Raw genomic sequence first — 25,784 nt, 5'->3', positions numbered from 1 at the left:
TTAGGTGCTAAGGGAGCAGGACAGACAGGAAGGCTGTTGACTCTGGGAGAAATGGCTTGTAGAGAATAAAGTTCCACTAGTTTAGCACGTTTACAGATTAAACACGTCTGCTAACCCTCAGCAGTGACTGCACCCTTTATAGCTTTCCCTTTACAGCTTTACAGGAGCAACGTTCAGATCACCCCTGTGGGGTATGAGCGTGATCAGGTCATAGATTAGGCCTTCAGCTTGTGTTCCCTACAGCCTGCTGGCAATGCCTCTGCCGCTTTATACCTGTGCAACCTTCCACAAACTTACCTCCTCCTTCACGCCTCAGTTTCCCGCTTGTAAAATGCCAGTAATAACAGGATACCACACAGGGCTATTGTGAAGATTACCTGAGGTAGTTAAGGTAAAGCTCTGGACCCCCACTGAGCACCCTATAAATACTAGTTACGATTATGTTACATTGTCTCTACGGGTCCTTGTCGGTGTCCAGATACGTGCGCGGTCCCCCCTAACTGTCGCGTGCGCTCCTTCCCCTCACCTTTTCCAGCCAGACTGCATTTGGCGGTACTGGCGACGGGCTGGGTTTGTGCGCAATGAGGGTTCCCAGAGAAAAACCCGCGCAACCGTAGTAGGACTTGCAGTGGCGCCTGCCGGCCGCTGGGGGCCGCGGGGGCCGCTGGGGCCGCTGGGTTCGCCCCGCCCCTGAGGGGGTCAGAGGTCACCAGACGGCGAAGGAGAGGCTGCGCGTTGCGGATTCCCCGGTCCTGGGTAGATGGCGCCGGCGGAGCGCTGCCCTGTTTGCCGCCAGACCTTCTTCTGCGGCCGCGGACACGTCTACAGTCGCAAGCACCAGCGGCAGCTGAAGGTGGCTTTGGAGCGGCTTCTGCCTCAGGTGCGGACGCGAGGCTGGAGGAAACCCTGGACAGGACGGGGCGGGAATGGGGGCGGGGCTGTGAGGGCCCGAGGGGGTGGGATCTGGGGGTCCCGCCGGGGTCCTACTTAGCCTCTTCCCCTTGGTACCCTCTCCGCGGCAGGTGGAGGCCGCCCGCAAGGCCGTCCGCGCCGCTCAGGTGGAGCGTTACGTGCCCGAGCACGAGCGGTGCTGCTGGTGCCTGTGCTGCGGCTGTGAGGTGAGGAAACACCTGAGCCACGGAAACCTGACCGTGCTGCATGGGGGGCTGCTGGAGCATCTGGCCAGGTGAGCTCCGGGCCGGGAGCCGCATACAACAGTCGTGTACGTTTGTGGGAGGGAGGATTTAGGGTGGGTGAGAGGAAGAACGCTTTTGTGATTTGATTGAGTCATCTTGTAGGCATTGCCAGCCTTGAAGGTAGCGGGCTTACGGCTGCCATGGTCCCAGTGGTGTTGGTGGTCTAGCTGGGAAAGTCAGCTGGGCAAGTTCAATCAAGGTTCCCTCCCATCACTTCCTCTCAGATTCTCACATTTTTATTGGAAGGGGGAGACTGGAGATCTTGAAGAGACTACTATCAGTATTCTCTCAGCCTTGCCCAGAGACAGAAACCCAGATGTCAGTTTGCATTATTTATCTAATGCCTAGATATCTGTGTAATATTCTGCAGTCTATCATTGAGATTACTTGTCCTTTCCATTCTCAGTCCAGAGCACAAGAAAGCAACCAACAGATTCTGGTGGGAGAACAAGGCTGAGTTCCAGATGAAAGAGAAGTTTTTGATCTCCCCCCAGGATTATGCACGGTAAGTCACTACTTCACATGATGAAGTAGCAGAGTGTGGATTCTCTGGGCCTGTGTCAGGTACTGGAGCTTCCTCTACTGCTTGGGAAGTTTAGTAAGGACTTCATTAGTAACCATTGTCTTTGTAGCACTCATTATCCTAGGCACCATATTGGACACAAAAGAAATAAGACAGAGTCCTTGAAAGGTTTATAATCTAGTTGGGGGGGGGATTTACAATGTATTTAGCAAATAGAGGATAGTGTATAATTAAAGCTGACCATAATCAACTACTTAAATGTATGACACAGAAACTACTAAGGTTCTTTAGGAGCAGAAGATGCTTTTTATAGTGTGCAAGAAACTGGTGCTCACCCAGTGCCCACTTTTAATAGTTTTGGACTCTATTTTAACTGGCCTCGGAGGACCCCAAGGAACCGGATTGTAGGAAGCTGGACAGCACAGAGAGGGAGTGAGCCCTGACTGCCTCAGGAAGAGGACTCAGGCAGCCTCACATCATCACTTTTATTGGGACCATATTGAGATTGTGGAGTGTGGAACCCAAGGGGATCCCAAAGCCAAAGTTAAGAAAACACATGGTGTTTGTTATTTCTTTCTACCCAATGTGGAGAATAATGAGGAAATAAGAAATGCCTAGATCCCACCACCTTGCCTTAAAATCTGTGGTTCAGACTGGGAGGAGATAAGAAACTGAGGCCACTCACTCCTCACACCCTGGCTCAGCTCCATATGGTTTTTGGTGGGTGAATAAAGGATAGTTGAGCAGCAAAGGTTATAATTGAGAATTATGAGGATGGACTCTTTGAACTTTTTATTTAAATATAATTTGACTTTTGAGCTTTATAAATTTCAAGCTCACACAAGGCCAGGCCAAGCCTGACTGATTTGACCAGTAAAGATACAATGAGCCACTTTTATTATTTAATCTTTTTTTTTAATAAAAAAATTTATTTTTGGCTGCGTCTGGTCTTTGTTGCTGCACGCAGACTTTCTCTAGTTGCGGCAAGTGGGGGCTACTGTTCATTGTGGTGCATGCACGGGCTTCTCATTGTAGTGGCTTCTCTTGTTGCGGAGCACAGGCTTTAGGTGTGCAGGCTTCAGTCGCTGTGGCTCGCAGGCTCTAGAGCACAGGCTCAGTAGTTGTGGTGCACAGGCTTAGTTGCTCCGTGGCATGTGGGATCTTCCCAGACCAGGGCTCAAACCTGTGTCCGCTGCATTGGCAGGCGGATTCTTAACCACTGCGCCACCAGGGAAGTCCTAATCATTATTTTAAAAGATTAGTCTTTTTATTTGGCTGCATCGGGTCTTAGTGCCGGCATGCAGGATCTTCATTGCAGCACGCAGGCTTCTCTCTAGTTCTGGTGCGTGCAGGCTCCAGAGCACGTGGGCACTCTAGTTGTGGCACGTATGGACTCAGTAGTTGCAGCATGTGGGATCTTAGTTCCCCGACCAGGGATCAAACCCAAGTCCCCTGCATTGGAAGGGGGATTCTTAACCACTGGACCACCAGGAAAGTCCCACAGTAAGCTACTTTTAGATTCAGGCAGTTTGTTACATAGGCAGTGAAAAGAGTAAGCCCGAAGTGCCAGCTTCCCAGGTTGTCCAACACACCAAAAAGGACCATACTGATACAAATAGGGCTGGGTGACTGCAGTGTGAGCTGTGCGATACTTTTGCTGGGGAGCCAAGTCTAGACTGCAGCTACGTGCTTTTATATCTACAGCTCAAACCTGAGCACAAAGTCCCATACCCCATCAGAACTGAGAGTTGATGAGAAACTGTTTCATAATGGTCTCCCATGAGAGATAGGGAGACGAGTGGGAGATGGCCTCCTAGCAGTTCCTTTCAGGCCTCCTGTCCTCTTGTGTTCCAGGAGGATCACGCAGACCTTCAGCCAAAACTCTGATAAGCTGCAGTTCAAGGCTTTGCCTGTAAGGATACATGCAAGGCTGCCAGGGCACCTTGATAGAGCCATTCCCCTACATAAACGTTTTACATATTAAAATTAGGCAAAAAGGCTATAAGCTCGTGTGCAGTGGCGGCGTCGGCAGAGTAGTCGGCAGCGGCTGCAAGAGTTTGGCGACATGTCTCACACCATTTTGCTGGTACAGCCTACCAAGAGGCCAGAAGGCAGAACTTATGCTATGAATCTGTGAATGAATGCATGGAAGGTGTTTGTGTAATGTATGAAGAACATCTGAAGACAGTGAATCCCAACAGCCCCCCTATCACGTATGGTATCAGTTATTTGATTTTATTGATGACCTGGAAGACCTCAGCTGCCTTGTTTACTGAGCTGATACCCAGACATACCAGCGTTATAACAAAGACTGGATTAGAGAGATTTATACGCTCCTTCATCATATAGTTGAGTTTGGAAGCATTAGGGGGATGGGGGTGGGCTTGGAACACAGGTGTGCACAGAGTGCTGTAGAAGTTTTTATTATAGTAATCCAGTTTCCATTTTGGTATACGCTAGCCAGGGTTGAATGTATTAGATGAAATGTGAGGATCTTGTTCAATCAAACTCCTTTTGCCCCCTTCTCCCCCTCCCTTTTTAACTTAAAACATTTTTATGATGATTTAGATGGAAGTTGGTTTTTGTCAGTAACTGTTGGTTCCAGTCCTTCAAACTGTTCGTATCTAACATTCACTGTACTAAGAACCCTTCTTCCAATCGGGGCGGGGGGTGGTGATGCAGTCTTGTTACGTCCTCAAGACAGTCTGAGTGAAAAACAGAGAAATGTCCTCTAGTTATAGTTTCAAAAAATAATAATAAAATTAGGCAAACAAAGACAGTTATATTAATTATATATCAGTTGATAACAATGATGAAAGAGTAAGAATTCAAGTAACATTTGAACACAAAAACCTGACTGTACACCCTTAGGTTTTCTGAGGACTAACGAACTGCAAAGAAACCTTGAGCTTTGCTTAGTAGTATTATTGCTGATAGCAGCATTGGTGTTATTCGGATACCTTTGTATTGTAGGATAAAAACAACTGCAAATATATTGTTGCCCCAAATATGGGACAATTTGGACATCAATAAAGGGAAATTGATTTTCTTAAGTATGGTAATGGTTTCATAGGCTGTTCCTGTTCCCAGGAGATGCTGAAAAATTTAGAATTAAAGTCTCATGTTCTTGGCAGAAAGGCAATGTGTTTATAAGCAAACTGGAGCCAGTATGGCGAAATGTTTACAGTGAATCTGGGGGAGAGGTACATGGGTGTTCATTGTACTATTTTGTTTCTGGGAGTTTGACACTACCCAAAATTCAGAGAAAAATGATCTACTGAGGATCTTTTCACAACTGACCGGGACTTGCCCTTTTTCTTTTTAGATTCAAGAAGTCCATGGTGAAAAGTCTGGATTCCTATGAGGAAAAAGAGGATGAAGTGATTAAAGAGGTGAGTTAAAGGAAAGGCCTCTGAAGGACCCAGTCCCACCCCCCCCCCACCATTTTGTACTAAGCAGCCTCTCTCCCACAGATGGCAGCTCAGATCCGTGAGGTGGAGCACAGCCGGCAGGAGGTGGTTCGGTCTGTCTTAGAGGTTGGTTTCCCTCGGAGGAGCCAGAGCAGTATCCAAATCCACTGATTCCTGCTTCTCCCAGGTCCAACATTTCACCTACCAGCTCTTCTTATGAGAATTCATGGACTCCATGCTTTATCTGCTCGGCTTGAATTCCCTTACCTGCCCACCAGGGTGCAGGCCTTTGTCAGTGGAGATGATGTGGGCCAGGCTGGGGGAAGGGAGGCAGGGAGGGAGGGAGGGAAGTTTGCAAGATATGGGCAGTACCCTCAATATGTCAATTTGTTTATTTCTGGAGGGTGGGAGCATGGCCTAGGCAAATTCTTAAGCATTCTAGACACATTTATTTTTCCTGAATCAAACTCAGCCTCAGACAGTGCCAGACCCAGAAGAGGGCTCTTCGGCACCTGGAAGCTGGAAAGGGACAAACAGGTAAGACTGTTAGGAAACCTCTTATTGGGAATTCTGACATCTCTTAGAACATTCTGTAACTTTGGCTGGGAAAAGGGAACAAATCTCATCTTTGCTATCCTCATGGCTCAAGGACCTTGTCTGCCAGCCTGGCTCCTCTTTGTCTTTTTCAGCCAAGTAGCCTCCACCTCACAGCAGCCCTCCTATGTGGACCTGCCACCAGCCCCAGAGCTTGACTGGATGGAGACAGGACAACCGCTGACATTCATTGGCCATCATCAGGTACAATGGATACGAAAGTTGGGAAAGGGCCAGTGCCCCCTCAGTTCCCAGGACACCCACCTCTCCTGGCTTTTCTGTGTATTCTGGCCTTTCCTGTCTTAGCAGGCTTTTCCCTCTTGCTGCCCTATCCCATAGTATCATGTTCTTAGACTTTTTCGTCACCCTCCATGGTGATCTTATCCACACACTGCCCCAATTGCCACATAGAAGTACCAACTCCTAAATCTCATCCTGTGCAGAATCCAGTTCCAGCTCAATACGGGACATTTATAGATGCCCCACAGGCACCTGAAGCCACGCCACCACTCCTGTGTCTCCATTAACTGCAGATGCAGATCCTCATCTCCTCCTTTCATTTTTTACATTCCCTCAATGAGTATGTCACCTATTTTATCTCCTGAATACAAGCTGGTCTCTATTCCACCTTGGAACAATTCCTACTACTGCAATCTTGTCCCAAACACAACAGAAAATAATCGTATCACCTGCTATCTTACATTCTATCCTCCAGCTGCACTGTGCTCCTCCTTGCTTTTGAACATGTAATTGCCATTGTCTTAAATGATGTGCTTTCCTTCTCTCACCATCTACTTAACCCTCACCTTCCTTCAGCTCTTAGCTTGAATGTCACTTTTTCATGGAAAACTGTTATAAATGGATGTAGCCCCATGTAAAAAGCTGTGAATGTAATTTGTGTAATTCATACTTCTCTTTCCCAGTAGTATGTATGCTCTGTAAGAAAAGGGTTTCGTTTACCTACCATCTAGTAGGCACTTATTTTTGGACATCTCTGCTACTAAGACCTTGAGTCTGGTGAGGGCAAGACTGTCTTTCAGTGATTTGCTGTGCTCTGTAAGATTTAACATCAACCCAGTGCAGAACTAGCGTCATGGCAGTGGTTCCATCCACCTCCAGTAAAATTTCTTCCTCTAGGCTATGAGTATCCTATCATCTCTTGGCTTTCTTATGATTTTTTCCCATTTCCAACTACAGGATACACCAGGAATTGGTAACATCCACTCAGGTAAGACCCACAGCAGTATTTCTCAAACTGTAAGAAGCTTTTTTTTTTTTTAAAGAATAAAGTTGATTAAGATACAGCACTGTCAGTCAACTTGGGATCTTTGAGACACACCTGAGTTCTAGGCCTTTTCACTGGTAGAAGGGTATCGAAGACACATAAGTCAAATGTGTCTGAGTAACTCAGGAAAGTAACAGATGTACATTCACCTGTTTACCGGTTTTTTTTTTAACTTTCAGATCTAAGGTGTTTTAAACTTAGAAAATGTCAGACATGGTAATTCTTTTTTTTTTTTTTTTTTTTTTTGCTGTACGCGGGCCTCACTATTGTGGCCTCTGCCGTTGCGGAGCACAGGCTCCAGACGCGCAGGCTCAGCGGCCATGGCTCACAGGCCCAGCCGCTCCGTGGCATGTGGGATCTTCCCAGACCGGGGCACGAACCCGTGTCCCCTACATCGGCAGGCAAACTCTCAACCACTGCGCCACCAGGGAAGCCCCTGACATGGTAATTCTTATAAGGGTTTTTGTTCAACCACTATATGAGTGTGTGTTAAAGTGTTTTTTAAAATAATACACTTAATAGTGAAAATAAAGAGTATAAACAACAAGGTCCTACTGTATAGCAGAGGGAACTATATTTAATATCCTGTGATAAACTATTATGGAAAAGAATATGAAAAAGAATACATATATAACTGAGTCGCTTTGCTGTACAGCAGAAATTAACACAACATTGTAAATCAACTATACTTCAATAAAATAAATTTTAAAAATAAAACTCGTTGCAATTGAGGGCCAGAGAAGTCTCTATACCGTACACAGTGCCCACCATGGCATTAGCCATGCTACAGCCACTCGTCTCCTTGTATTTCAACTAAGGGAAAAAGTACTTTGCTTGAAAAATGGAAGATTACAAACTTTAGCATAACAAACTAAAGCGTAACAAACTAAAGCAAAGTAAAGCAGCATCTGATGAAGGATGTGTATTCTCAATATATGAAAACCTCTCTCAACACTCAATAAAGGCATATAAAAAGATGCTCATCAAAATGGCTGAAACTAGGACTTCCCTGGCGGTCCAGTGGTTAAGGCTCCACACTCTCAATGCAGGGAGCACACATTTAATCCCTGGTCAGGGAACAATACCATATGCCACGTGGCGTGGCCAAAGAATTAAAAACGGCTAAAGGCTGCCCATTTATATATGCAGGCGCTCTCATACACTGCTGGTGGGGATGCAAACTGGCATAACTACTTTGGAAAACAGTTTGGCAGCTTCTTTAAAAGTTGAAAAAAAATCCCAATGTGCCTCAGCCAATGAACACTTCAAAAAATAGTAACGAAGAAGGAACGATTGAAAACACGTGTAACACAAAAACCTCAAAGTAACTATGCTAAAAGGTACACAAGGGTACATAATATATGCCATTTATACAACATTACGGAAAACGCAAACTAACCTATAGCAACAGAAAGCACACCAGTGGCTGCCTGGGAAGAGGGGTATAAGGGAAGTGTGCTAGAAAATATTTTAAAGGGGCACAAGGATACATGGTGGTGGTGATTTCATCCCAGACATTTCAAATTGCACACTTTAAATGTGTGTAGTTTGTCAGGCATGTATTGCTATATTGATACAGCTGTACTGATACAGCTATTAAGTATCAGCACCTTTTAAATTAGCCTAGGCCCCTCAACTTCCCATGGTCCAGAATTCCTGGGTTTTGTTTATAAACATTTATAATTTTCAATTAGGTAGGAACTTATAGCTAGCTATGTTCCACAACAGCCTGAAGGTTAAAAACTTTTTTTTAAGTGCTTTCATTTCTACTTAAAGGGTCTTCCTTTTCCAGGTGCCACACCTCCCTGGATGGTCCAAGATGAGGACTGTAGCTCTGGGAACCAACAAATAGGACCCTCCTATGAAGAGTTTCTCAAAGAAAGTAAGTTAACTAATTCAGAAATAGTGATGGGTTCTTTAAGTCTTCCTACTCAAATAAAACTGCTTATTGTAGAGGAAAAACAGAAATTGAAGAAACTCCCACCAGACAGAGTTGGGGCCAACTTTGATCATAACTCCAGTACCGGCGCAGGCTGGCTGCCCTCTTTTGGCCGGGTCTGGAATAATGGACGCCGCTGGCAATCCAGGTATGGGCCCAGTGTCAGGACCCCAACCCACTCCCCCTTGGAGATCTCACCCTTCGTCCTGCTAACCCTTCATTTCCTTTCAGGCATCAATTCAAAACTGAAGCCGCAGCAAGAAACAAACAGCAGTCACATAAAAAGAAAAGTTAATGGTTTCCTAATACATTTTCAACCACCATAATGCTCAAAGCCAAATCAACAAGCCGATACCTACTATTATCCTTTGTAACTGCCTTTCTTAGGAAACAGACATGCCCATTTATTTGATTTAATAAAGTTTTATTTTTCCAAATATACAGCTGGTGGGACCTGTAAAAAAAAAAAAAAAATCCAAGAATCAGAACTATAGAGCCTCGTGAAGGGATGCATACTTCCTACACCATGAACCCCTGGGTTCTTGCTCACCTGTTCATGCATCTTCACCAGCAGCTGGAGCATCTCCACCCTTAGTATTTCTGGTGTAAATTACTTGAGCTCTGTGCTTTGAAACCAGTTTAATAAGTCCTAGAAAGAAAGCATAAAATTTTCACACAATAGTACTATGAAATACTTAATAAGACACTAGAAATATCTGTTTTATATTCCATCCCAAAAGAGAAATGCTGAATTTTAAGCGTGAGTTTAGGAGGCATGCCTACATTTCTTGGTTATAATCTAATTTGACTTACCCTTTTAAAACAAGGGACTCACCACCTGCTCTTGGGATGGCCACCTTCACAGCACTTTACTATAACTTGAAAATCACTGTTTCCATTACTGGGCACTAACCAATAACCTAGATAACATGTTAGAATTACATTACTAACAACCACCTATTGCATTTAAGATGGCTAGCACGGTCAGGCCAATTTAAGGTGCAAAAGCATACAAATCAGTACAACACACCCCTCTCACCTTTACTAAGCAGCTCCTGCAAGGCTGCCCTGGCCAGGGAGCCACGAATCTTCAGTCTCTCAGAGACGACAGCTGGAGTTATAAGCTTATAGTTGGGAACTTCTTTACAGAGTTTGTCATATGTTGCTTTGTCAAACAAGACTAGGTTATTGAGCTTGTCCCGAACTTTGCCTTTGGACCACTTCTGCTCACCAAAAAAAAAAAAAAAAAAATCAGTGCTCTATTCTTCCCTCCTCTGGAACAACCTGCCTCAAAGAACTGTTACTTGGTTGTACGGCTATACTGAGAGAGTGGCTCTATTCCTCGGCCTGCAGAAATCTATGAAATGCAGAATTTGCAGAAACTCTGCAAATTAAGATTCAAATAATTAGAAAGCCAGAATTCAAAGCAAAAAGAGACCCTGGTCGTCGTTAAGGGCATCAAAGACACATCTGGTTGGGGGCGGGGGGGGGGAGGGGAACCTATTATTGAGACTTTCAGATACTGACTGAGCCCCACGGAACCAACTAAAATAACACTATGTGCTGCGTATCAAAATAAATGCTCTGTACACATCTAATTTCTAAACAGCGTATATGACCCCATTCTCCAAATAACGAAAAAACAATGCTGATGAGAGCATAAGCTGTAATAACCTGACTCTAGACCCCACAACCTTACAAGCCATCTGCTAGGTGTCACTTAATATATCGATAAGGGACGGGTGCCCGCAGCCTCCCTCAACGTTCAAGCGACTGACTCCTACCTTCTTTTTGGCTTTACCCCCAGACTTGTTCACTGGGTCTTTGTCTTTCTTGGCCGACTTTCCGGCATCTTTCTTCTTCTTGTCATCCTTGGGCGGCTACATAAGAAAAGCGGGAATACTGCCAGGTCTCAAGGCAGCCCCACGCTCCCCCTACCCCTGCGCTCCACCTCACCCCCCGCCCAGACTCCACTGACGGACCACATGGAGGAAGCAATAGCCCGCCCGCCTCGACACGCGGCCCGGAAGTTCTGGGAGCCCTCCTCCGATGCCGCCCCAAATGCGCGCCGGCATCGCCGGCTCCCGAAACCACGCCGGCTGTCCCCGAACAGAGCTCTCACCATAGCGAAGCCGGGAAAGCAACGGCCACCACCTCGCCTCCCTAAGATGTCGGACGAAAAGGAAGTGTGTCTAGCGAAGAAGCCCAGAAACCTCCGCCTGCAGCGAGTGCTTCCGGGGTAAGGGGCGGGACCGCGCGGAGGAAGTCCGGAGGCGCAGGCCTGACTCAGGCCCGGAACTGGCTGCGGGCAGTGCGAGCTTACCCTGCAGCCGGAGGCACGCGAGGCTGCCCCTACCTTTTGCGCTTTGCGACTAGTTGTGAGGCAGTCACACGTTACTGTTTCGTGACACTAAAAACCTGGGAAAAGGGACGGAAAACAATTTTCTAGATCCCAACAGCTAACCTCCCAGCGTTACTGACAGCCAGGCGTGCTCCAAGTGCGCAAGCGCCGCAGCGTGCCGCGCTCCCGGGTCGAGAGGGAACGCGCGGCCGGGGCGCCGGGGGCAGGTCCTGTGCTGCGGTTCCGGGGCGGGGCCGGGAGGGGGAGGCAGTCCCGCAGTAGCGGCGGCAGCGATGGCGATTTTCAGTGTGTTTGTGGTGAACAAAGCTGGAGGCCTCATTTACCAGTTGGACAGCTACGCGCCACGGGCCGAGGCTGAGAAAACTTTCAGTTACCCGCTTGATCTGCTGCTCAAACTGCATGACGATCGTGTGCTGGTTGCCTTCGGCCAGCGCGACGGCATCCGGGGTGGGTTAGGCTCGGGCCTGGGGGGCGGGGTCCGGTGCCGCCGTTGTGGGCCGGTGTCTCTGGGCGGGGGGCGGAGGGGGTGAGGAGTTGGGGCCGGGTCCATTGTCGCCTTGATGGGATCTCCAAGCTGAGGCTTCGTTGACGCTTAGCCTCGGCTCTGCAGTGGGCCACGCAGTGCTGGCCATCAATGGTGTGGATGTGAGCGGCAAGTACACGGCCGATGGGAAAGAGGTGCTGGAGTACCTGGGCAACCCTGCTAACTACCCGGTGTCCATTCGATTCGGCCGGCCTCGCCTCACCTCCAATGAGAAGCTCATGCTGGCCTCCATGTTCCACTCGTAAGTCTCACAACCCTTCCTAGATTTTGTCGTTCTGCACTTGGCTCATAGGCTGGCTGGATTAGTGTGTTTCTGCACTCAGAGACTTCCTGAGCGGCGGTGCTTACCTTCCTCCTTCTAAATCCTCAGTTCTTGTGTCATGAAAAGAATTGATCCAGTATGACTAGGCTGTAGGTAATGCTGGCAGTGGTGTGATTTTGTTTGCTTAAGTCACCTTCTCTTTTCTGAGTCTTAAGTTTCTTCATCTTTAAAGTAAGGCAATTGAGCTAAATGATCTTTAAGATCTTTTCTTGCTGTCAATTATGGTATGAGATGTGCTGGATATGCATAGTCACGGGGTGAGTAAACGTGGCACATAGTCCCAGAGTGTTAATTTCACCCAAAGTTTTCAATGTACAATGTTTTGTAGCAAAGTATGAATGTAGAATACATGCAGAATTCAAATAAAATTTTAAGTAATTTTGATACTGCTGCCAGGCAGTTCACACTGCTGCTTCTGACTATCTCAAGCTGTAATTTGAACTCTTCAGAAGATAAGGGTCATTTCAGCGGAAAAGTTCGAGAAGCACTTCTTCCTTATAGCAATGAGGTGCATTCCCAACTTTGCCTCCTTTGCAAATAGGCTGTTCGCAATCGGCTCCCAGCTGTCTCCTGAACAGGGCAGCTCAGGCATTGAGATGCTGGAGACAGACACATTCAAACTGCACTGCTTCCAGACATTGACAGGTACGCATCTCTAGATAGGTCAAGGGGATGCGATGGGGCAGGTTGGGAGAACGGATTGGCCCAAGTTGGGTTTGGTAAGCAAGGGAGTGTTGGTCAGCCTTTTCTGGGACAACCGCACAGACAGTTACTTGTTTTGTGAATCTAAAGGCAATATTTAATCTGACGCCAGTTTTGTCCATGCCACTGAGCATCATCCTGTCCACAGATAAAACTCACCTTAATGTTATCTCATGTTGCACACGTTTTGGAAGGTGTGTTGTTCCAAAATGAAATTTGAATGTGAAATGGAAATGACCTTTGGATCGTGACTGTCATTGCATCACTCGCTGAAGGCAGATCATTGAAAACTGCCTGAGTTTGTTCCTTGCCTGGCACTTTCTGCTGAGGGGCCCCCAGGCCAGAAGTAAGCGACAGGGCTAGGACCCAAAGCCTGGTCACTCAGTCAGCAACTGATGCAACAAAGTCATTTCACTTCTCTGCTCTCACCTGTAGATTCAAAATCTTGCTTTTCGTGCTTTATGTAGCAATAAGGATAACATTTAAGTGGGCATATGAAAGTGCTGTACAAACAAAGGACAGCATTATTTGCTGCATTCTCTACCCTTTGGTAATCATTACTGGTCCCTCTCCAGGGATAAAGTTTGTGGTGCTGGCGGATCCTAGGCAGGCTGGGATAGATTCTCTTCTCCGAAAGATTTATGAGATTTACTCAGACTTTGCCCTGAAGAATCCATTTTACTCCCTGGAAATGCCCATCAGGTATGTGGCCCCACTTCCCAGATTCTGGTCCAAGCCTCCTTGTTCCCCCTCCCTGTGTGCTTTTCCCCAATGTCATTTTGAAGTGTAATAGGGGTTATTTTTTGTCTTTTTTTTGTGGTACACGGGCCTCTCACTGTTGTGGCCTCTCCCGCTGCGGAGCACAGGCTCCGGACGCACAGGCTTAGCGGCCATGGCTCACAGGCCCAGCCGCTCCGCGGCATGTGGGATCCTCCCAGACCGGGGCACGAACCCGTGTCCCCTGCATCGGCAGGCAGAGTCTCAACCACTGCGCCACCAGGGAAGCCCTAGAGTTATTTTTAAATAAAACAAAAGTAACTAGCCTTTTACTTACTTATTTTTTGGAGAAGCCAAAGACTTTCCTTGGGGTTTATGTCTTTCTTCAAGCAGAGTTTCCACTGGCTCTGCCTCTGCACCCAAGGTGGGGAGAGAGCCAGGCCTCACACTTTGTCCTTATTTGTGCTTCCTGGGTCTGGCCTAGGTGTGAGCTGTTTGACCAGAACCTGAAGTTAGCCCTGGAGGTGGCAGAGAAGGCTGGAACTTTTGGACCTGGGTCTTAGGCTGAACCTGCAGTGGACCCCCCCCCCACTCCCCGCATATTCTTGAGAGATCCTGCAACAGGGGTCCTGCTGTTTCCACTCCGATGGCGAGCCCAGCGGCATTTGTTAGTGCACTTGAAAATGGGAGGTTGCTGAGCCTGATGACATGTGCCGATGCCCGAGCCTTAATACCATGCTCTCTTTCCTCCTGTATCTGTCATGGTCCTACTTCCCAACTCTGTACAGATTATTTATGAAGGAGGTAGGCCCATAAATGCTATAATAAACATTCCTTTGATCTCAGTGTTTGCTATCCTAATTGATGGTTTGGGGGAAAAGCCTCAGGAGGGGAGACAGGAATGATAAGGGAATTCTGGGAAAATGAGATACTATGTTCTAGTAGAAAACAAAACAAATATATGTTCATTAAGTGAATGAATGAACATGGGACTTTGAATCAGGAGCCTTGGTCCTAGTTCCAGAATCGCTACTGACTTCCTAGGTGGTGGGTATGGTGGTGATGATGATAATGAAATGATGATGGAATATTTGTCAAGTGCTTACAGCCATGTTTTACTGCTTTATCTCACTTAATCCTCTCCCTTACCTCAGGGGGTACCTTCTGTTTCTATTACGGATGAGCTTCAGCAAGCAATGTACAAACTGTCTGCCTCAAAGTCTCAAAGCTAGTTACAGCAGACTGAGTTTGAACCCAGGCTTTCTGACTACACTGTTATCTCCCTCCATCAAATTACTTAACCTGCCTGGCACCCAGTAGTTTCATCTTCAAAATGTTCATTGAATTACGCAGTATGAAGTTGAAGGCGGTAGAGACATGAGCTTAAAGGAGTCCATCTACACTTTAGCTTTCCCTTCCAGGGGAATGAAGTCTCTCTCTTCTGGGGTGGAAAAAGCAGGTATTAAGGGAGTATTTCCCAAAAAATCTATCTCTGGCTTGTATTACCTCCACTTTTTTTTTTTGAGAAGTACTCTATTTTTTTAAAAATACTTATTTTATTTATTTCTCTATTTGGTTGTGCCAGGTCTTAGTTGCAGCAGGCGGGCTCCTTAGTTGTGGCATGCAAACTCGTAGTTGCAGCATGCATGTGGGATCTAGTGCCTTGGCCAGGGATCGAACCCGGGCCCCCTGCATTGGGAGCACGGAGTCTTAACCACTGCCCCACCAGGGAAGTCCCTGTACTACCCTTTTTGAAAGAATGACTCACTGACAGGGTTTAGTATCAAATCTAGTTTTAATTTTCTATAACAAGTCTTTCTACTCTCCCATCCATACCCCCCTACTGTACCCTGGGTATTGGTGAGAGTGACCCTCTTCCTGTGGAGTCCAAGGTATTGGCAGGAGCAGTTGCCCCCTGCTGAGAGGCCTCAGGGCAGAAGTCCTGGGCCATTGCTGCCCTGCTGCGGCAGGAGGAGCCTCACCTCAGGTGAGGATGGGGTGGGATGGGGACAGGGCAGGGCCCAAGAGAGGGAGAAGGATACAGGAGACTCCCTGAGTGCAGGGGTTTCCTCTTTGAAGCCAGGAAATAGGAGCTAATGGAGTCCAAGAACAAAGGTTGTCTTTTAAATAGAGATCAGATGGGAAGCTGGGACCTCATTAGCCACTGATAACTTCCAGCGCCACTTGGGTGAGGGAAAAGGAGCAGAAAGGGAAAGTCAAAGGTGCTAGTCAGATAGTCCCCTCCCTCCCCCCACCCCCATGGAGGGGAGAGGCCACAAGTGGGACAGGATGCTCCAGAGCCTGCACTGTCTTCACTCAGCCTTCTTGGCCACTCGGCCCATCTTGGTGCGGATGTTTCGTAGAAGGAAGAAGGCACCTGTGCTGGCTGCACAGATCACTTCAGCCACCCAGAACGCCGTGCTCCAGCTGTAATGCTTCGCAATGGTGCTGAAGGGCAACCCAGCCAGAAAGCCGCCCACTGTCAGGGAGGAGGGGAAGAGCCTGAGTCATTGTGAGGATAGAGCCAATGGGGCTTGTTCCAGCCCCTAGCTGGCTTGTGTGCGAGGCATCAGCGGGGGTATCACTTACCATTGGCCATGAGTCCCACAATGGCATGGGAGGTGCCACACAAGTTGGGAGGGGCACTCTCATTGGCTATAACTCCGAACAAGGCAATGGGGCCATAAGAGGAGAAACCAAACACAGCTCCCAACACCAGGATCCAGAGCTGCAAGGGCAGTGCAGTGTAGCATTTAAAGTCTGAGAAAGCCTCCTGCCTACCTACCCCTGCCATTGGATAGAGGAATGCTTGGCCCCAGGAACAAATAATTGTAGTAAAAGCAGACAGTAAGTGACTCCCACACACACCACTTCCCAGCACAGCTGACTGCAGAGCTAGAGGAGTGGGCGCCACATTCAGCCAACACGGGCCTGTGCAGGTAGGGGAGGGAGGTTCAGGAGCCATCCCTCCAAGTGAGATGCTGTCTCCTCAGGATCTGTGCAAGCTGGATTGGCTAAGGGCAAGGCAGAGGCGGTAGGACAAAGGTGAGACACACCAAGAGGAAACCAGAGATAAAGATAGGGCACCTCATGCTCTGTAAAGCCTGTGAGCTCAGCGAGAGGGTGAAGAGCCGGAGTCCAGAAAGCAACATCCTAGAGGAGCATAGAGAGGAGAAGAAACCAGGCCCAGAGTCAAGGAGGGGCATCAGAGTACAGAGGAGGGGAATGGAGGTACAAACGACTGAAAAGGGCAATCAGAAGCGGAGAAAGACCAGGGAGAGGGAGACAGAGTCAGTGGCCCTTGCTTTCTCATCCTTGTCCCTGATGTGGGCCAGTCCCTGTTATTTACCTTGGGGGAGTCACTGGTCACAGTTACCCGGAAGAGGTACATGGACGCTGTCATGCCAGCCATCATGAACAGCAGCAAGCCATGGCGGGGGCTCCCGTACATGGACAACCGTGCCTGTGGACACAGTCAAGCAACATCAGGCCCCAGGAGCAGCAGAGAACCCTCACCCCTGGACGCTGACACGGCAGACCTCTGCTGACAGGTCTTTGGCAATCCCATTGCAGTTCTTGGCCCAGGGCAGCTCTGGGAGGCCCTGGGACCTGCTTATTATGTTCTGAGGCCAAACTCCACAACATCCCTTCCTCCACTTGGGGCAGGCTTGGGGACACGCGGTGGCAGACTGCATCCAGTCCTTCCCCAACCCCAGTTTCCCTGGGGCTGTGGAGAAGCTAGGCGGAGAGAAACTCTGGCTCTCCTTGACATCAGTTAAAACCCTTTCCCCCAAGAGCCTCATCTCCACATCCCCAGCAAAGAAGAGTAGCCTGGAATCATTCCCACCTCACCCAACCTAAACCAGCATATGCCAAGCTGCCTGTGCCCCAGGGCTCCTACCTCTCTGGTGCCTGTCCCAGTCCTGCTGGGAAGATTTAAAGGGACCCTCCTCCTTCCTGTCCCTTCTGCCCACTCACCTTGGCCATGGCCCGGTCTGACAGGTAGCCAGCTGCGATGCTGCCTACAAGGCCCCCAACCTCCAGGGCACTCATGTAGGAGCTGCCTGCAGTGGGGAGTTGTGGTGGGAAGAGGGAAAGGAAGGGTGGAAAGGTGTTACACCGTGGGGTTGCCCCAGACTGACTTAAACCCAGAGAGGTACAAGGTCCCCAAGGGTGACTGGCCACAGCTGCCTGAGTACTGCCCGGCCTCAGGGAAAGAAGAAAGGATAAAGGGAAGCGGGTCTGAATTTCCCATCCCCTGCATTGGCTCCTGCTCCCTAGGCCTGCCCCATCCCAACACTTGTCTCACCCACGAGGGCTGACTGTCCTCTCTCCTGGATAAGGAAGAACTGGCCCCAGTCAGTACAGCACGTCTTTACTCCAAACACCACAAGGTAGCCAGTGGAGAGCACCCACAGGTAGGGGGTCAGCAGCAGCTGCTGTAAGGTACTCTCCTCCTTCAGGGAGCCTGGGGGTGGGAGGAGGCCAGGCTTCAGGACGCTGCTCAGGCTGCCCTGCCCCCACCACACATTAACTAGCCATAGGGGCAGAGTCCGTCCACATAGCCAAGGATCAGCAGGAAGGTCCCCCTCACCCACCGTTCTGCCCTCTCTTCTCCACTGCAAGTCTAAACGAATGAAAGAGAACCTGAGGACCAGCGGGGATGGAGGAAAGCACCCAAGCCACTTAAGCTTAGGATGCTGTCCACACAGGGAACTCTGGCTCTCTTGTAAGGAAGGACTAGGCTATAACATGAGTCATAGCATTTGTTGGCTCTGCCACTTGTCCGGTACTTAACTGCCTCCCAGGATGGAGTTTTATTTACTCCTCACCCACTCTCCATCACCATCCCGACATCCATTAGCTAGTACAGGGCCCGGCATACAGCCAGTCCTCAATGAAAGTCTGCCAGGCGAATGATGAATGAAGGTTCCCTAGGGGTCGGCTTTAGTGCGTACTCACCCTTCTTGCCCTTGGAGGGGGTGGGGTCCAGGTTGCGGAGTCCAACATCAGCAGGTTCATTGTGGATGAGCAGGAGACAGAGGAAGGAGACAACCACACACAGTGCCCCAGACAGGGCCAGCGTGCTGCGCCAGCTATAGCTCTGGGCGAGGATGGTTGCCAGGATGGGGCCCAGCCCTCCAGCCAGGTTCATGCTGGTTGATAGGACGGCCCACCAAGTGCCAAATTGAGATGGCTCAAACCACTGTGGGGCAGAGGGGGACAGAGTAGTTGCTCAGCCTACAGTCCATATTGAAGGTGAGGGTCAGGTGGGGCAGACCCAGAAGCTCACATTACAGGGATGAGGGAGAGGGCTCTTCTACTTGGCAGGGCCAATTCCCTCATCTGCCACCTGATCCCACCACGTTCAGCCTCCTAAAATATCTTGACAAGCAAGAGGAGCTGGACTGGAGCTGGAACTGGAACGCCTGAGGAACCTGCTCTGGTTGCGGGTGGAGGTGCCAGGGTGCCCACATGCTCTTTAGGTGAACCGGCTGCTTGGAAGCAGACACTCACCTTCCGCAGGACCTTGCCACATGGGGGCCAGCCCAGCCCCTGTGCCAGGCCATTGAGGAACCAGAGAGCAGCAAAGACGGGTACTGCGGAGCTCCAGGAAAAGACTACGTTGACCAGGCCAACCAGGAGAAGCCCGGAAGAAAAGAGCCAGCGAGCACTCATCTGGTCAGAGAGCACCCCGCTCACAAACTTGCTGATGGCGTAGGCTGCCGACTGGCTGCTCGTGATGAGCCCTGCAGGGGAGGGGAGCAGGGAGCAGGACACCTGGGGGGTTAGGGGCCAGGGCAGAGGCACAGGAGGGGGGAGGAAGGCATGGGGTCAGGTGTGTAGAGGTGCCTGGCAGGGTGAGACTGGTTCCTTCCAAGAGGAATAGGAGGGGCCTGTGTTGGAATAGTGACATTCATTCATGGAGCCAGGCTACTCCTCCCGCCTCTCCATCAGCACTAGCCCCAGGCTGACCCATGACTTTTCAGCCTCTTGGAGAGTTCCAGCAGCAGCTGTCAGGGGGCAGGACAGCCCTCCTCCATGGGATTCTCATATGCCTGATTTCTCCCTCACCGTGGATGCCAACCCAGGCTCTCTGGCAGTTCTGTTGCCCCACCTCAGAACATGGGGCAAAAGGCTTAGAATTAGAGTCAGGGACCTTATTCCTCCCGAAGGGTAGCCTGCTAGGCCACATGGAATCATTGCACCAATTCCGCAGTTCCCAGTGCTCACAATGTCAGTGGCCAGCACTCACCCTGTGGTCTTAGCCTGCACCCACACAGATGCAGAAACCGTGCTCAGAATCCCTCTAACACACAGTGCCTCTGGGGACACATGTTAGTCACAGGCGGACATTCACACACACACACACACACACACACACACACACCAGATAAGCAGCCCTCAGACATGCTTAGACCATACCCATAGTCCTTTACCTGTGCCCACAGACATGGATCTCAGAGCCGCCTCATCCGGCACATGCACTGTGCCCTGGCATCTGCTGTGCAGACACTCCACACACACTACATGCCTGTACCCACCACACTGCACAAACACCCAACTTGTCCTGCTGGTCCTGTGTTCCTGGGCTCACCCCTCCCTGCCCTGCCAGGGCTCACCCAAGTCATCCTTGTCCAGAGGGACCTCCTCCACCAGCGACGGCATGACAAAAGAGAAGGTCTTGCGGTTGAAGTAGTACAGGCTGTAGCCTCCAAACATGGCCGAGAAGATCACAGTGCGGTAATAGCCATAGCCTCGGGCCGCCATGGTGGGAAAGAGCAGGCCCTACTGGCCGGGACACAGAGCCTCTGACCACGGCTCCTGATTGAGTCTCTCAAGTGCTCAGATCTGCTGAGTTGGGCTTTTTCTGCTCCCTCCTCCACCCAGCCTCCCTTTATAGGCACCTTCTGGACAATCATTAAGCCTGGGGCGGCTCCTAGGGAACCCGGTGTCCTGAGGGAGACAAGAAAACAGGAGATTACTGACGCCCACGCTGTGGGGGCCCGGAGGGCGTCCGAGAGGGAGGCAGTGTCCATGAGCCAGGCCAGCACCGTGTGTCCCCAGGATTGCTGTCTTTCCCGGCTCTTCCCTGTCCTCCTGCCCGTGAAACCAGCTGTGATTAAAGGCTTAACCTAATTATTTTTGTCGGCTTGCGCTCAGGGGAGGCAGGGTTGGGATGAGTAGAGCTGCCCTCTCTAGCCCGGCTCCCTCATCCACCTACCTTCTCATTCATTCCGCGAAGGTTTATTAGGGCTTACTGGTTGAGAGGCACTGCACTAGGTTCTGGGTTAGTTTCTACACACGCACACACACACTCAGACACCTACCCCCAACAACCTCACTTTCAAGTCTTCCGGAGCTGACCTCAAGCCCTGTAACTCCTGATGCTTAGCACACGGTAGGGTGTAACTGTTTCTTGACAGTTGCAGAACCGTAAGCAAGGGGCGGGGGAAGGAAGTTCCCTGCTCAGGACCCACTTTCGGTTGCACACCGAAAGCTCCACTAGGGGCAGGGGTCCTGGTTGTGCCACTCAGATGCCTCTGGTCGCCTTTACCCTTGACGTCAGTTTGGGTTCCGGTCTGGCAGGCTGGGGCTTCAGGGACCGTGACCGGACGCCCCGTGGGCGGGAAGGCGCAGAGACGGACTCCAGGCACAGTGCCCATGCGCCCCGCTTCCCAGGGCCCCGGCAACGCGCCCCCGGCTTTGCCGCTAGGTTGGGAAAGCAATTGGAGCAGAAGGCGTGGGCGCAAGCGGAGCAGGGCGCCACACGTAGGCCCCGGAGGCCCCTCGCTTCCGGCGCCGAGTGGCTCGGCCAGGCGGGGTGGGGCCAAGCGGCAAGAACAGGGAGGAGGGAGCGAGGCGGCGGGCTCTCGGCACCTGCCCAGCCCCGTGTCCTCAAGCTACCCTGGACACCCGACTCCGGCTGCGAATGGACGGGGGCCCAAGTGCAGGGGCGACCCCTGGACGCATGCGACATAAAGGAGAGGGAGCGTGCTGCTCCCGGACCCAGCAATTGCCTCCACCCCAGAACCGGCAGCCTCAGAAACTGCTCCCGGCTGGATTGGAAGTTGGGCCTCCAACAAAGGAGCCGCAACACTTGAGACTCCCGCTCCAGCCCCGCCCCCAGGCGACGCCCCTCCCCCGCACACTGCCCCCTACCTGAACGGAGGTGGGAGCTGGAGTGGCATGGGGCGGGGCCCGGCGGGCGCATGCGCGTGCGCCCAGAGTGGGGCGGGGACTCCGCCTGCGTCTTCCAGTCCCGAGAGCCGAGGCCACCCACAAACGTTTTCATATGACCGCGGGTCTCGCTGGTCGTTGGGCGAAGACAGCGCCCCTTAGGGGCTGGAGTCGTACGTTCCCTTAACTGATGGCCTTCGACAAACCAAATCAGTGAGTTCCTCCAACTATCAATTACTGTTCCCGAGTTGTTCACGGTCTGGGAAACATCTTGTAAGAGAACACAGTATTTTCTGTAAGAAATTAATGCAGTCCTCAGTAAGCACGATTTGTATATTTATCTGTGGTCAGACTATTGCGGACAGAGTTAAAACAAAATAGCCTGAGTGTTTAAAGTATGGGCCCTGAGTAAAACTTAAATTCGAATCCCGGACGCACTGCTTCTGACAGCATGACCCTGGGTAATTAATAATCTCTATGAGCCCCCAGTTTCTTACCAACGTCATAGGGTGGTTGTGAGGATTCAATAGAAGATTCAGATACAAGTTCAGAAAATTTAGATAATTGCTTTCACAGAGTCCATCAGAGAATTGCTGAAATAAGTGCTTCAAAGTTGAGAGTAAAGCTCTTTTAGAGTGATGTTAAAAACACAACAGGTCCAAAATGATGTTGCTTATGCTAAGCCTCACATCACCAAAGGGAGACTTAATTACAGTTGTGGCTCTCCCAGAAGTGGAATCTTAAATAAGTCAATCAGGAATCACCTGGGACTTCCCTGGCGGTCCAGTGGATAAGACTCCGTGCTTCCAAGGCAGGGGGCCTGGGTTCGATCCTGGTTGGGGAACTAGGATCCCACATGCCATGTGGTGGCGCCAAAAAAAGAAAATAAAAAAGGAATCGCCTGCTCAGCACTAGTTATCTAGTTATGTCATCTACCTCTAGACCCCCCTGCCATTCCCTAAAGCGAAGTAACCTGGTAATAGCCAATCTGCTTTTTGCCTAGTTTAATTCCTTGTTCCTGTTCCCTGCTATCTATAAAAGGCTTTCATTTTGTACAGCTCCTCAGAGCGCCTTTCTAGCTGCTAGATTGGACGTGTCCTTATTCATAAATTGTTGAATAAAGCCAAAAAGATGTTTAGAATTTTCTCAGTTGAATTTTTAAAAATAAATTTATTTATTTTTATTTTATTTATTTTATTTTTGGCTGTGTTGGGTCTTCCTTGCTGCGCGCGGGCTTTCTCTGGTTGCGGTGAGCGGGAGCTACTCTTCACTGTGGTGCGTGGGCTTCTTATTGCAGTGGCGTCTCTTGTTGGTGGAGCACAAGCTCTAGGTGTGCAGGCTTCTGTAGTTGTGGCTCTCGGGCTCTAGAGCACAGACTCAGTAGTTGTGGCGCACGGGCTTAGTTGCTCCACGGCATGTGGGATTTTCCCGGACCAGAGCTCGAACCCCCGTTCCTTGCCTTGGCAGGCGGATTCTTAACCACTGCGCCACCAGGGAAACCCAGTATTACACTTTTTTAAAGGCCCTTTTAAATAATTACAGTGTTTGCTTTGGGATGCCATGGGTCATACTTTTATGGGTGTGACTATAAACATTGTTATAAAGAGTAAGAGTTGTATAAAATAAGAAATAAATACAATACTGAATTTCTTTTCATATTAGCATCAATAAACCTCTAATCGCACTTTCTGCCCCTTCAAATAGAGTTATGGGGGAGACACTATTTTTTTGTTTGTGGTAGCTGCTTAATCTTTTTTTGTTCCTTCATACTTTTCTGTTATAAAAAGCTTATCTGATACTGTGATGTGTTCATGATAACTATTCTTTAATTGGAAATTCCCTGGCAGTCCAGTGGTTAGGACTCTGTGCTTTCACTCCTGTGGCCCGGGTTCGATCCCTGGTCGGGGAATCCCACAAGCTGCGCGGCGTGGCCAAAAGAAAAAATTCTTTTATTTTACTTTGTTATAGTAGAACTAGTCATCATGGACATTTCTGCTACCAATAGCAATCTAAACTAATGTTGGTGAAAGACTAGGTATGTCGACTGAAAAAAAATGCACAACACAAAAGTTGAGAATTGCGTTTTATTCAGTAGACTTGCTGAGGACTTAAGCCCGGAAGACAGCCTTCTCAGATAGCTCTGAGGGACTGCTCTCAAGAGGTAAGGGAGGAGCCAGGATATATGGGCAAAACCCAGGTTGTCAGAACATCAAACGATTACCGTTAATTAAAGAAAAACCAGACATCTCAATTTAATGAATATAGGACTTTTCTATGTATTGGAAGATGTAAGAGTCTGGGCTCATTGAAATCATTCCTTTCGTATGCACATGAATTCTTTGGGCCAGTATCCTATTTTTCTCCTTTGAATCCCCTCAGAATGCACAGTTGGTGGTGGCTGCATCAAGCTGAGGGCTTGATGGCTGTAACATCTTTTGTTTACGAATACGACATTCTTCGTCCACAGGTACTTACTTTATGCTTGCAGATTCAGCTCACCTCTTTTGGACCAAAGCCACAGGAGAGCAAATATTTTCACACCTATTAGAATGGAATTGCAACTGTCATACATTCAGACTGTTATGATCCCAAGCAGTCTTTATATAATTTGAATTACATTGTATGTTAGATTTTTCATAAAGTTTGGCCAGTTTTTACAGAAGAAATTATTTCTCTGATACTTTGGTCCTATCTGTGTAAAACTAGAGTTTTTTCTTTTTTTTTGGCCACGCCACTCATCTTGTGGAATCTCAGTTCCTGGAACAGGGATTGAACCTAGGCCATGGCAGTGAAAGCCCAGAATCCTAACCACTAGACCACCAGGGAACTCCTGAAACTAGATTTTTAAAAAAGTAATATGTGACCAAATTTAATTGTCTTCCTAAGGCCTAAATAAAGAGAAATCAGTTTCCCATTAAAGGAAGGAAGGAAGGAAGGGAGGGAGAAAAGAAAGAAAGAAAGAAAGAAAGAAAGAAAGAAAGAAAGAAAGAAAGAAAGAAAGAAAGAAAGAAAGAAAGGAAGGAAGGAAGGAAGGAAGGAAGGAAGGAAGGAAGGAAGGAAGGGAGGGAAAGAAAGGAAGGAAGGAAGGAAGAAAGAAAGAAAGAGAGAAAGAAAGGAAGAAAGAAGGAAGCAAAGAAAGAAAGAAAGAAAGAGAAAGAGAAATCTTTCATGATTTTAATATTTTTCAAAAATCCAGGCCAGTTGTTCTGCAGAATGTCCCTCATACGGATTTGTCTGACTGTGTTTGCAATAAGGATCATATTAAATAATTTTGGCAGAAGTACTGTATAGATGACAATGTGTCTTTCTCAGTGTACCACATCAGGAAGCATGTGATAAATTTGATCATTTAGTTAAAATGGTGTCCACCTGATTTCTGTACTAGAGGAAACTTTTCCTCTTTATAATTACTAATCTATAGTGGGGCCATACTTTGATACTACAGATATATCCTCCTGTTTTGACAATCTTTCACCCAGTGGTTTTATCATCTATTGATGATTCTTTCCTGAGTCATTTATTAATATGGTGGTTGCAAAGTGGAGATGTTTTCACTCTATCATTCCTTCTGTATTTATGAGTTAGTATTCTTCTTCTTTTTATTTATTTATTTATTTATTTTTGGCTGTGTTGGGTCTTTGTTGCTGTGCACGGGCTTTCTCTAGTTGCGGCGAGCGGGGGCTACTCTTCGTTGCGGTGTGCGGGCTTCTCATTGTGGTGGCTTCTCTTGTTGCAGAGCACGGGCTCTAGGCGTGTGGGCTTTAGTAGCTGTGGCACACGGGCTCAGTAGTTGTGGCTCGCAGGCTCTAGAGAGCAGGCTCAGTAGTTGTGGCGCATAGGCTTAGTTGATCTGGGGCATGTGGGATCTTCCCGGACCAGGGATCGAACCTGTGTCCCCTGAATTGACAGGCAGATTCTTTTTTTTTTTTTTCATCTTTGTTGGAGTATAATTGCTTTACAATGGTGTGTTAGTTTCTGCTTTATAACAAAGTGAATCAGTTATACATAT

The 25,784-nt window shown here is 48.8% G+C and overlaps 4 protein-coding genes across 9 annotated transcripts; 2 read left to right on the top strand and 2 right to left on the bottom strand.

Annotated features, from left to right (window-relative positions):
- The first annotated feature begins 701 nt into the window (after positions 1–701).
- On the top strand, positions 702–9,385 carry CENATAC (centrosomal AT-AC splicing factor). Its single transcript, XM_065882096.1, has 11 exons — positions 702–880; positions 1,023–1,186; positions 1,603–1,701; positions 5,045–5,111; positions 5,193–5,255; positions 5,602–5,666; positions 5,819–5,922; positions 6,919–6,951; positions 8,801–8,890; positions 8,963–9,095; positions 9,179–9,385. Exons 1-11 carry the CDS (start codon positions 761–763, stop codon positions 9,240–9,242), a joined length of 1,002 nt encoding a protein of 333 aa, XP_065738168.1. The 5' UTR covers positions 702–760; the 3' UTR covers positions 9,243–9,385.
- RPS25 (ribosomal protein S25) lies at positions 9,355–11,125 on the bottom strand. Its single transcript, XM_065882097.1, has 5 exons — positions 11,070–11,125; positions 10,732–10,827; positions 9,987–10,170; positions 9,498–9,596; positions 9,355–9,401 (listed from the first exon to the last, which is right to left on the bottom strand). Exons 1-4 carry the CDS (start codon positions 11,070–11,072, stop codon positions 9,502–9,504), a joined length of 378 nt encoding a protein of 125 aa, XP_065738169.1. The 5' UTR covers positions 11,073–11,125; the 3' UTR covers positions 9,355–9,401; positions 9,498–9,501.
- A 114-nt stretch (positions 11,126–11,239) lies between these two features.
- On the top strand, positions 11,240–14,439 carry TRAPPC4 (trafficking protein particle complex subunit 4). Of its 5 annotated transcripts, none has more exons than XM_065882281.1 (5): positions 11,240–11,756; positions 11,920–12,094; positions 12,717–12,820; positions 13,453–13,579; positions 14,079–14,439. In XM_065882281.1, exons 1-5 carry the CDS (start codon positions 11,582–11,584, stop codon positions 14,155–14,157), a joined length of 660 nt encoding a protein of 219 aa, XP_065738353.1. In that variant the 5' UTR covers positions 11,240–11,581; the 3' UTR covers positions 14,158–14,439. The 5 variants fall into 5 exon arrangements, with proteins under 5 accessions (XP_065738353.1, XP_065738355.1, XP_065738356.1 ...); XM_065882283.1 differs by having other exon boundaries at positions 11,582–11,756; positions 11,920–11,965; positions 14,079–14,157; XM_065882284.1 differs by having other exon boundaries at positions 11,582–11,756; positions 11,920–11,987; positions 12,772–12,820; positions 14,079–14,157.
- Positions 14,440–15,704: 1,265 nt separating this feature from the next.
- SLC37A4 (solute carrier family 37 member 4) lies at positions 15,705–20,528 on the bottom strand. Of its 2 annotated transcripts, XM_065881513.1 has the most exons (9): positions 20,218–20,528; positions 19,112–19,344; positions 18,557–18,800; positions 17,904–18,062; positions 17,573–17,658; positions 16,944–17,057; positions 16,682–16,747; positions 16,184–16,322; positions 15,705–16,073 (listed from the first exon to the last, which is right to left on the bottom strand). In XM_065881513.1, exons 1-9 carry the CDS (start codon positions 20,363–20,365, stop codon positions 15,907–15,909), a joined length of 1,356 nt encoding a protein of 451 aa, XP_065737585.1. In that variant the 5' UTR covers positions 20,366–20,528; the 3' UTR covers positions 15,705–15,906. The 2 variants fall into 2 exon arrangements, with proteins under 2 accessions (XP_065737585.1, XP_065737586.1); XM_065881514.1 differs by lacking the exon at positions 16,682–16,747.
- Between the last annotated feature and the right edge of the window lie 5,256 nt (positions 20,529–25,784).

Source organism: Phocoena phocoena, chromosome 8, assembly GCF_963924675.1.
Source record: "Phocoena phocoena chromosome 8, mPhoPho1.1, whole genome shotgun sequence".
NCBI lineage: Eukaryota > Metazoa > Chordata > Mammalia > Artiodactyla > Phocoenidae > Phocoena > Phocoena phocoena.
This window is presented reverse-complemented; position numbering and strand designations above follow the sequence as displayed.

Excerpts from the sequence above, each read along its gene's own strand:
- CENATAC (XM_065882096.1), top strand. The coding sequence starts at position 761 with ATGGCGCCGGCGGAGCGCTGCCCTGTTTGCCGCCAGACCTTCTTCTGC. Across the intron at positions 5,256-5,601 it reads TGGTTCGGTCTGTCTTAGAG|CCTCAGACAGTGCCAGACCC; the intron begins GTTGGTTTCCCT and ends AATCAAACTCAG. Across the intron at positions 5,667-5,818 it reads AGCTGGAAAGGGACAAACAG|CCAAGTAGCCTCCACCTCAC; the intron begins GTAAGACTGTTA and ends TGTCTTTTTCAG.
- RPS25 (XM_065882097.1), bottom strand. Across the intron at positions 10,171-10,731 it reads GGGGTAAAGCCAAAAAGAAG|AAGTGGTCCAAAGGCAAAGT; the intron begins GTAGGAGTCAGT and ends TTTGGTGAGCAG. Across the intron at positions 9,597-9,986 it reads GCAGGAGCTGCTTAGTAAAG|GACTTATTAAACTGGTTTCA; the intron begins GTGAGAGGGGTG and ends CTTTCTTTCTAG.
- TRAPPC4 (XM_065882281.1), top strand. The coding sequence starts at position 11,582 with ATGGCGATTTTCAGTGTGTTTGTGGTGAACAAAGCTGGAGGCCTCATT. Across the intron at positions 11,757-11,919 it reads CCAGCGCGACGGCATCCGGG|TGGGCCACGCAGTGCTGGCC; the intron begins GTGGGTTAGGCT and ends TCGGCTCTGCAG. Across the intron at positions 12,821-13,452 it reads CTGCTTCCAGACATTGACAG|GGATAAAGTTTGTGGTGCTG; the intron begins GTACGCATCTCT and ends GTCCCTCTCCAG.
- SLC37A4 (XM_065881513.1), bottom strand. The coding sequence starts at position 20,365 with ATGGCGGCCCGAGGCTATGGCTATTACCGCACTGTGATCTTCTCGGCC. Across the intron at positions 19,345-20,217 it reads TCTGGACAAGGATGACTTGG|GGCTCATCACGAGCAGCCAG; the intron begins GTGAGCCCTGGC and ends CCTCCCCTGCAG. Across the intron at positions 16,748-16,943 it reads TGACCAGTGACTCCCCCAAG|GATGTTGCTTTCTGGACTCC; the intron begins GTAAATAACAGG and ends ATGCTCCTCTAG.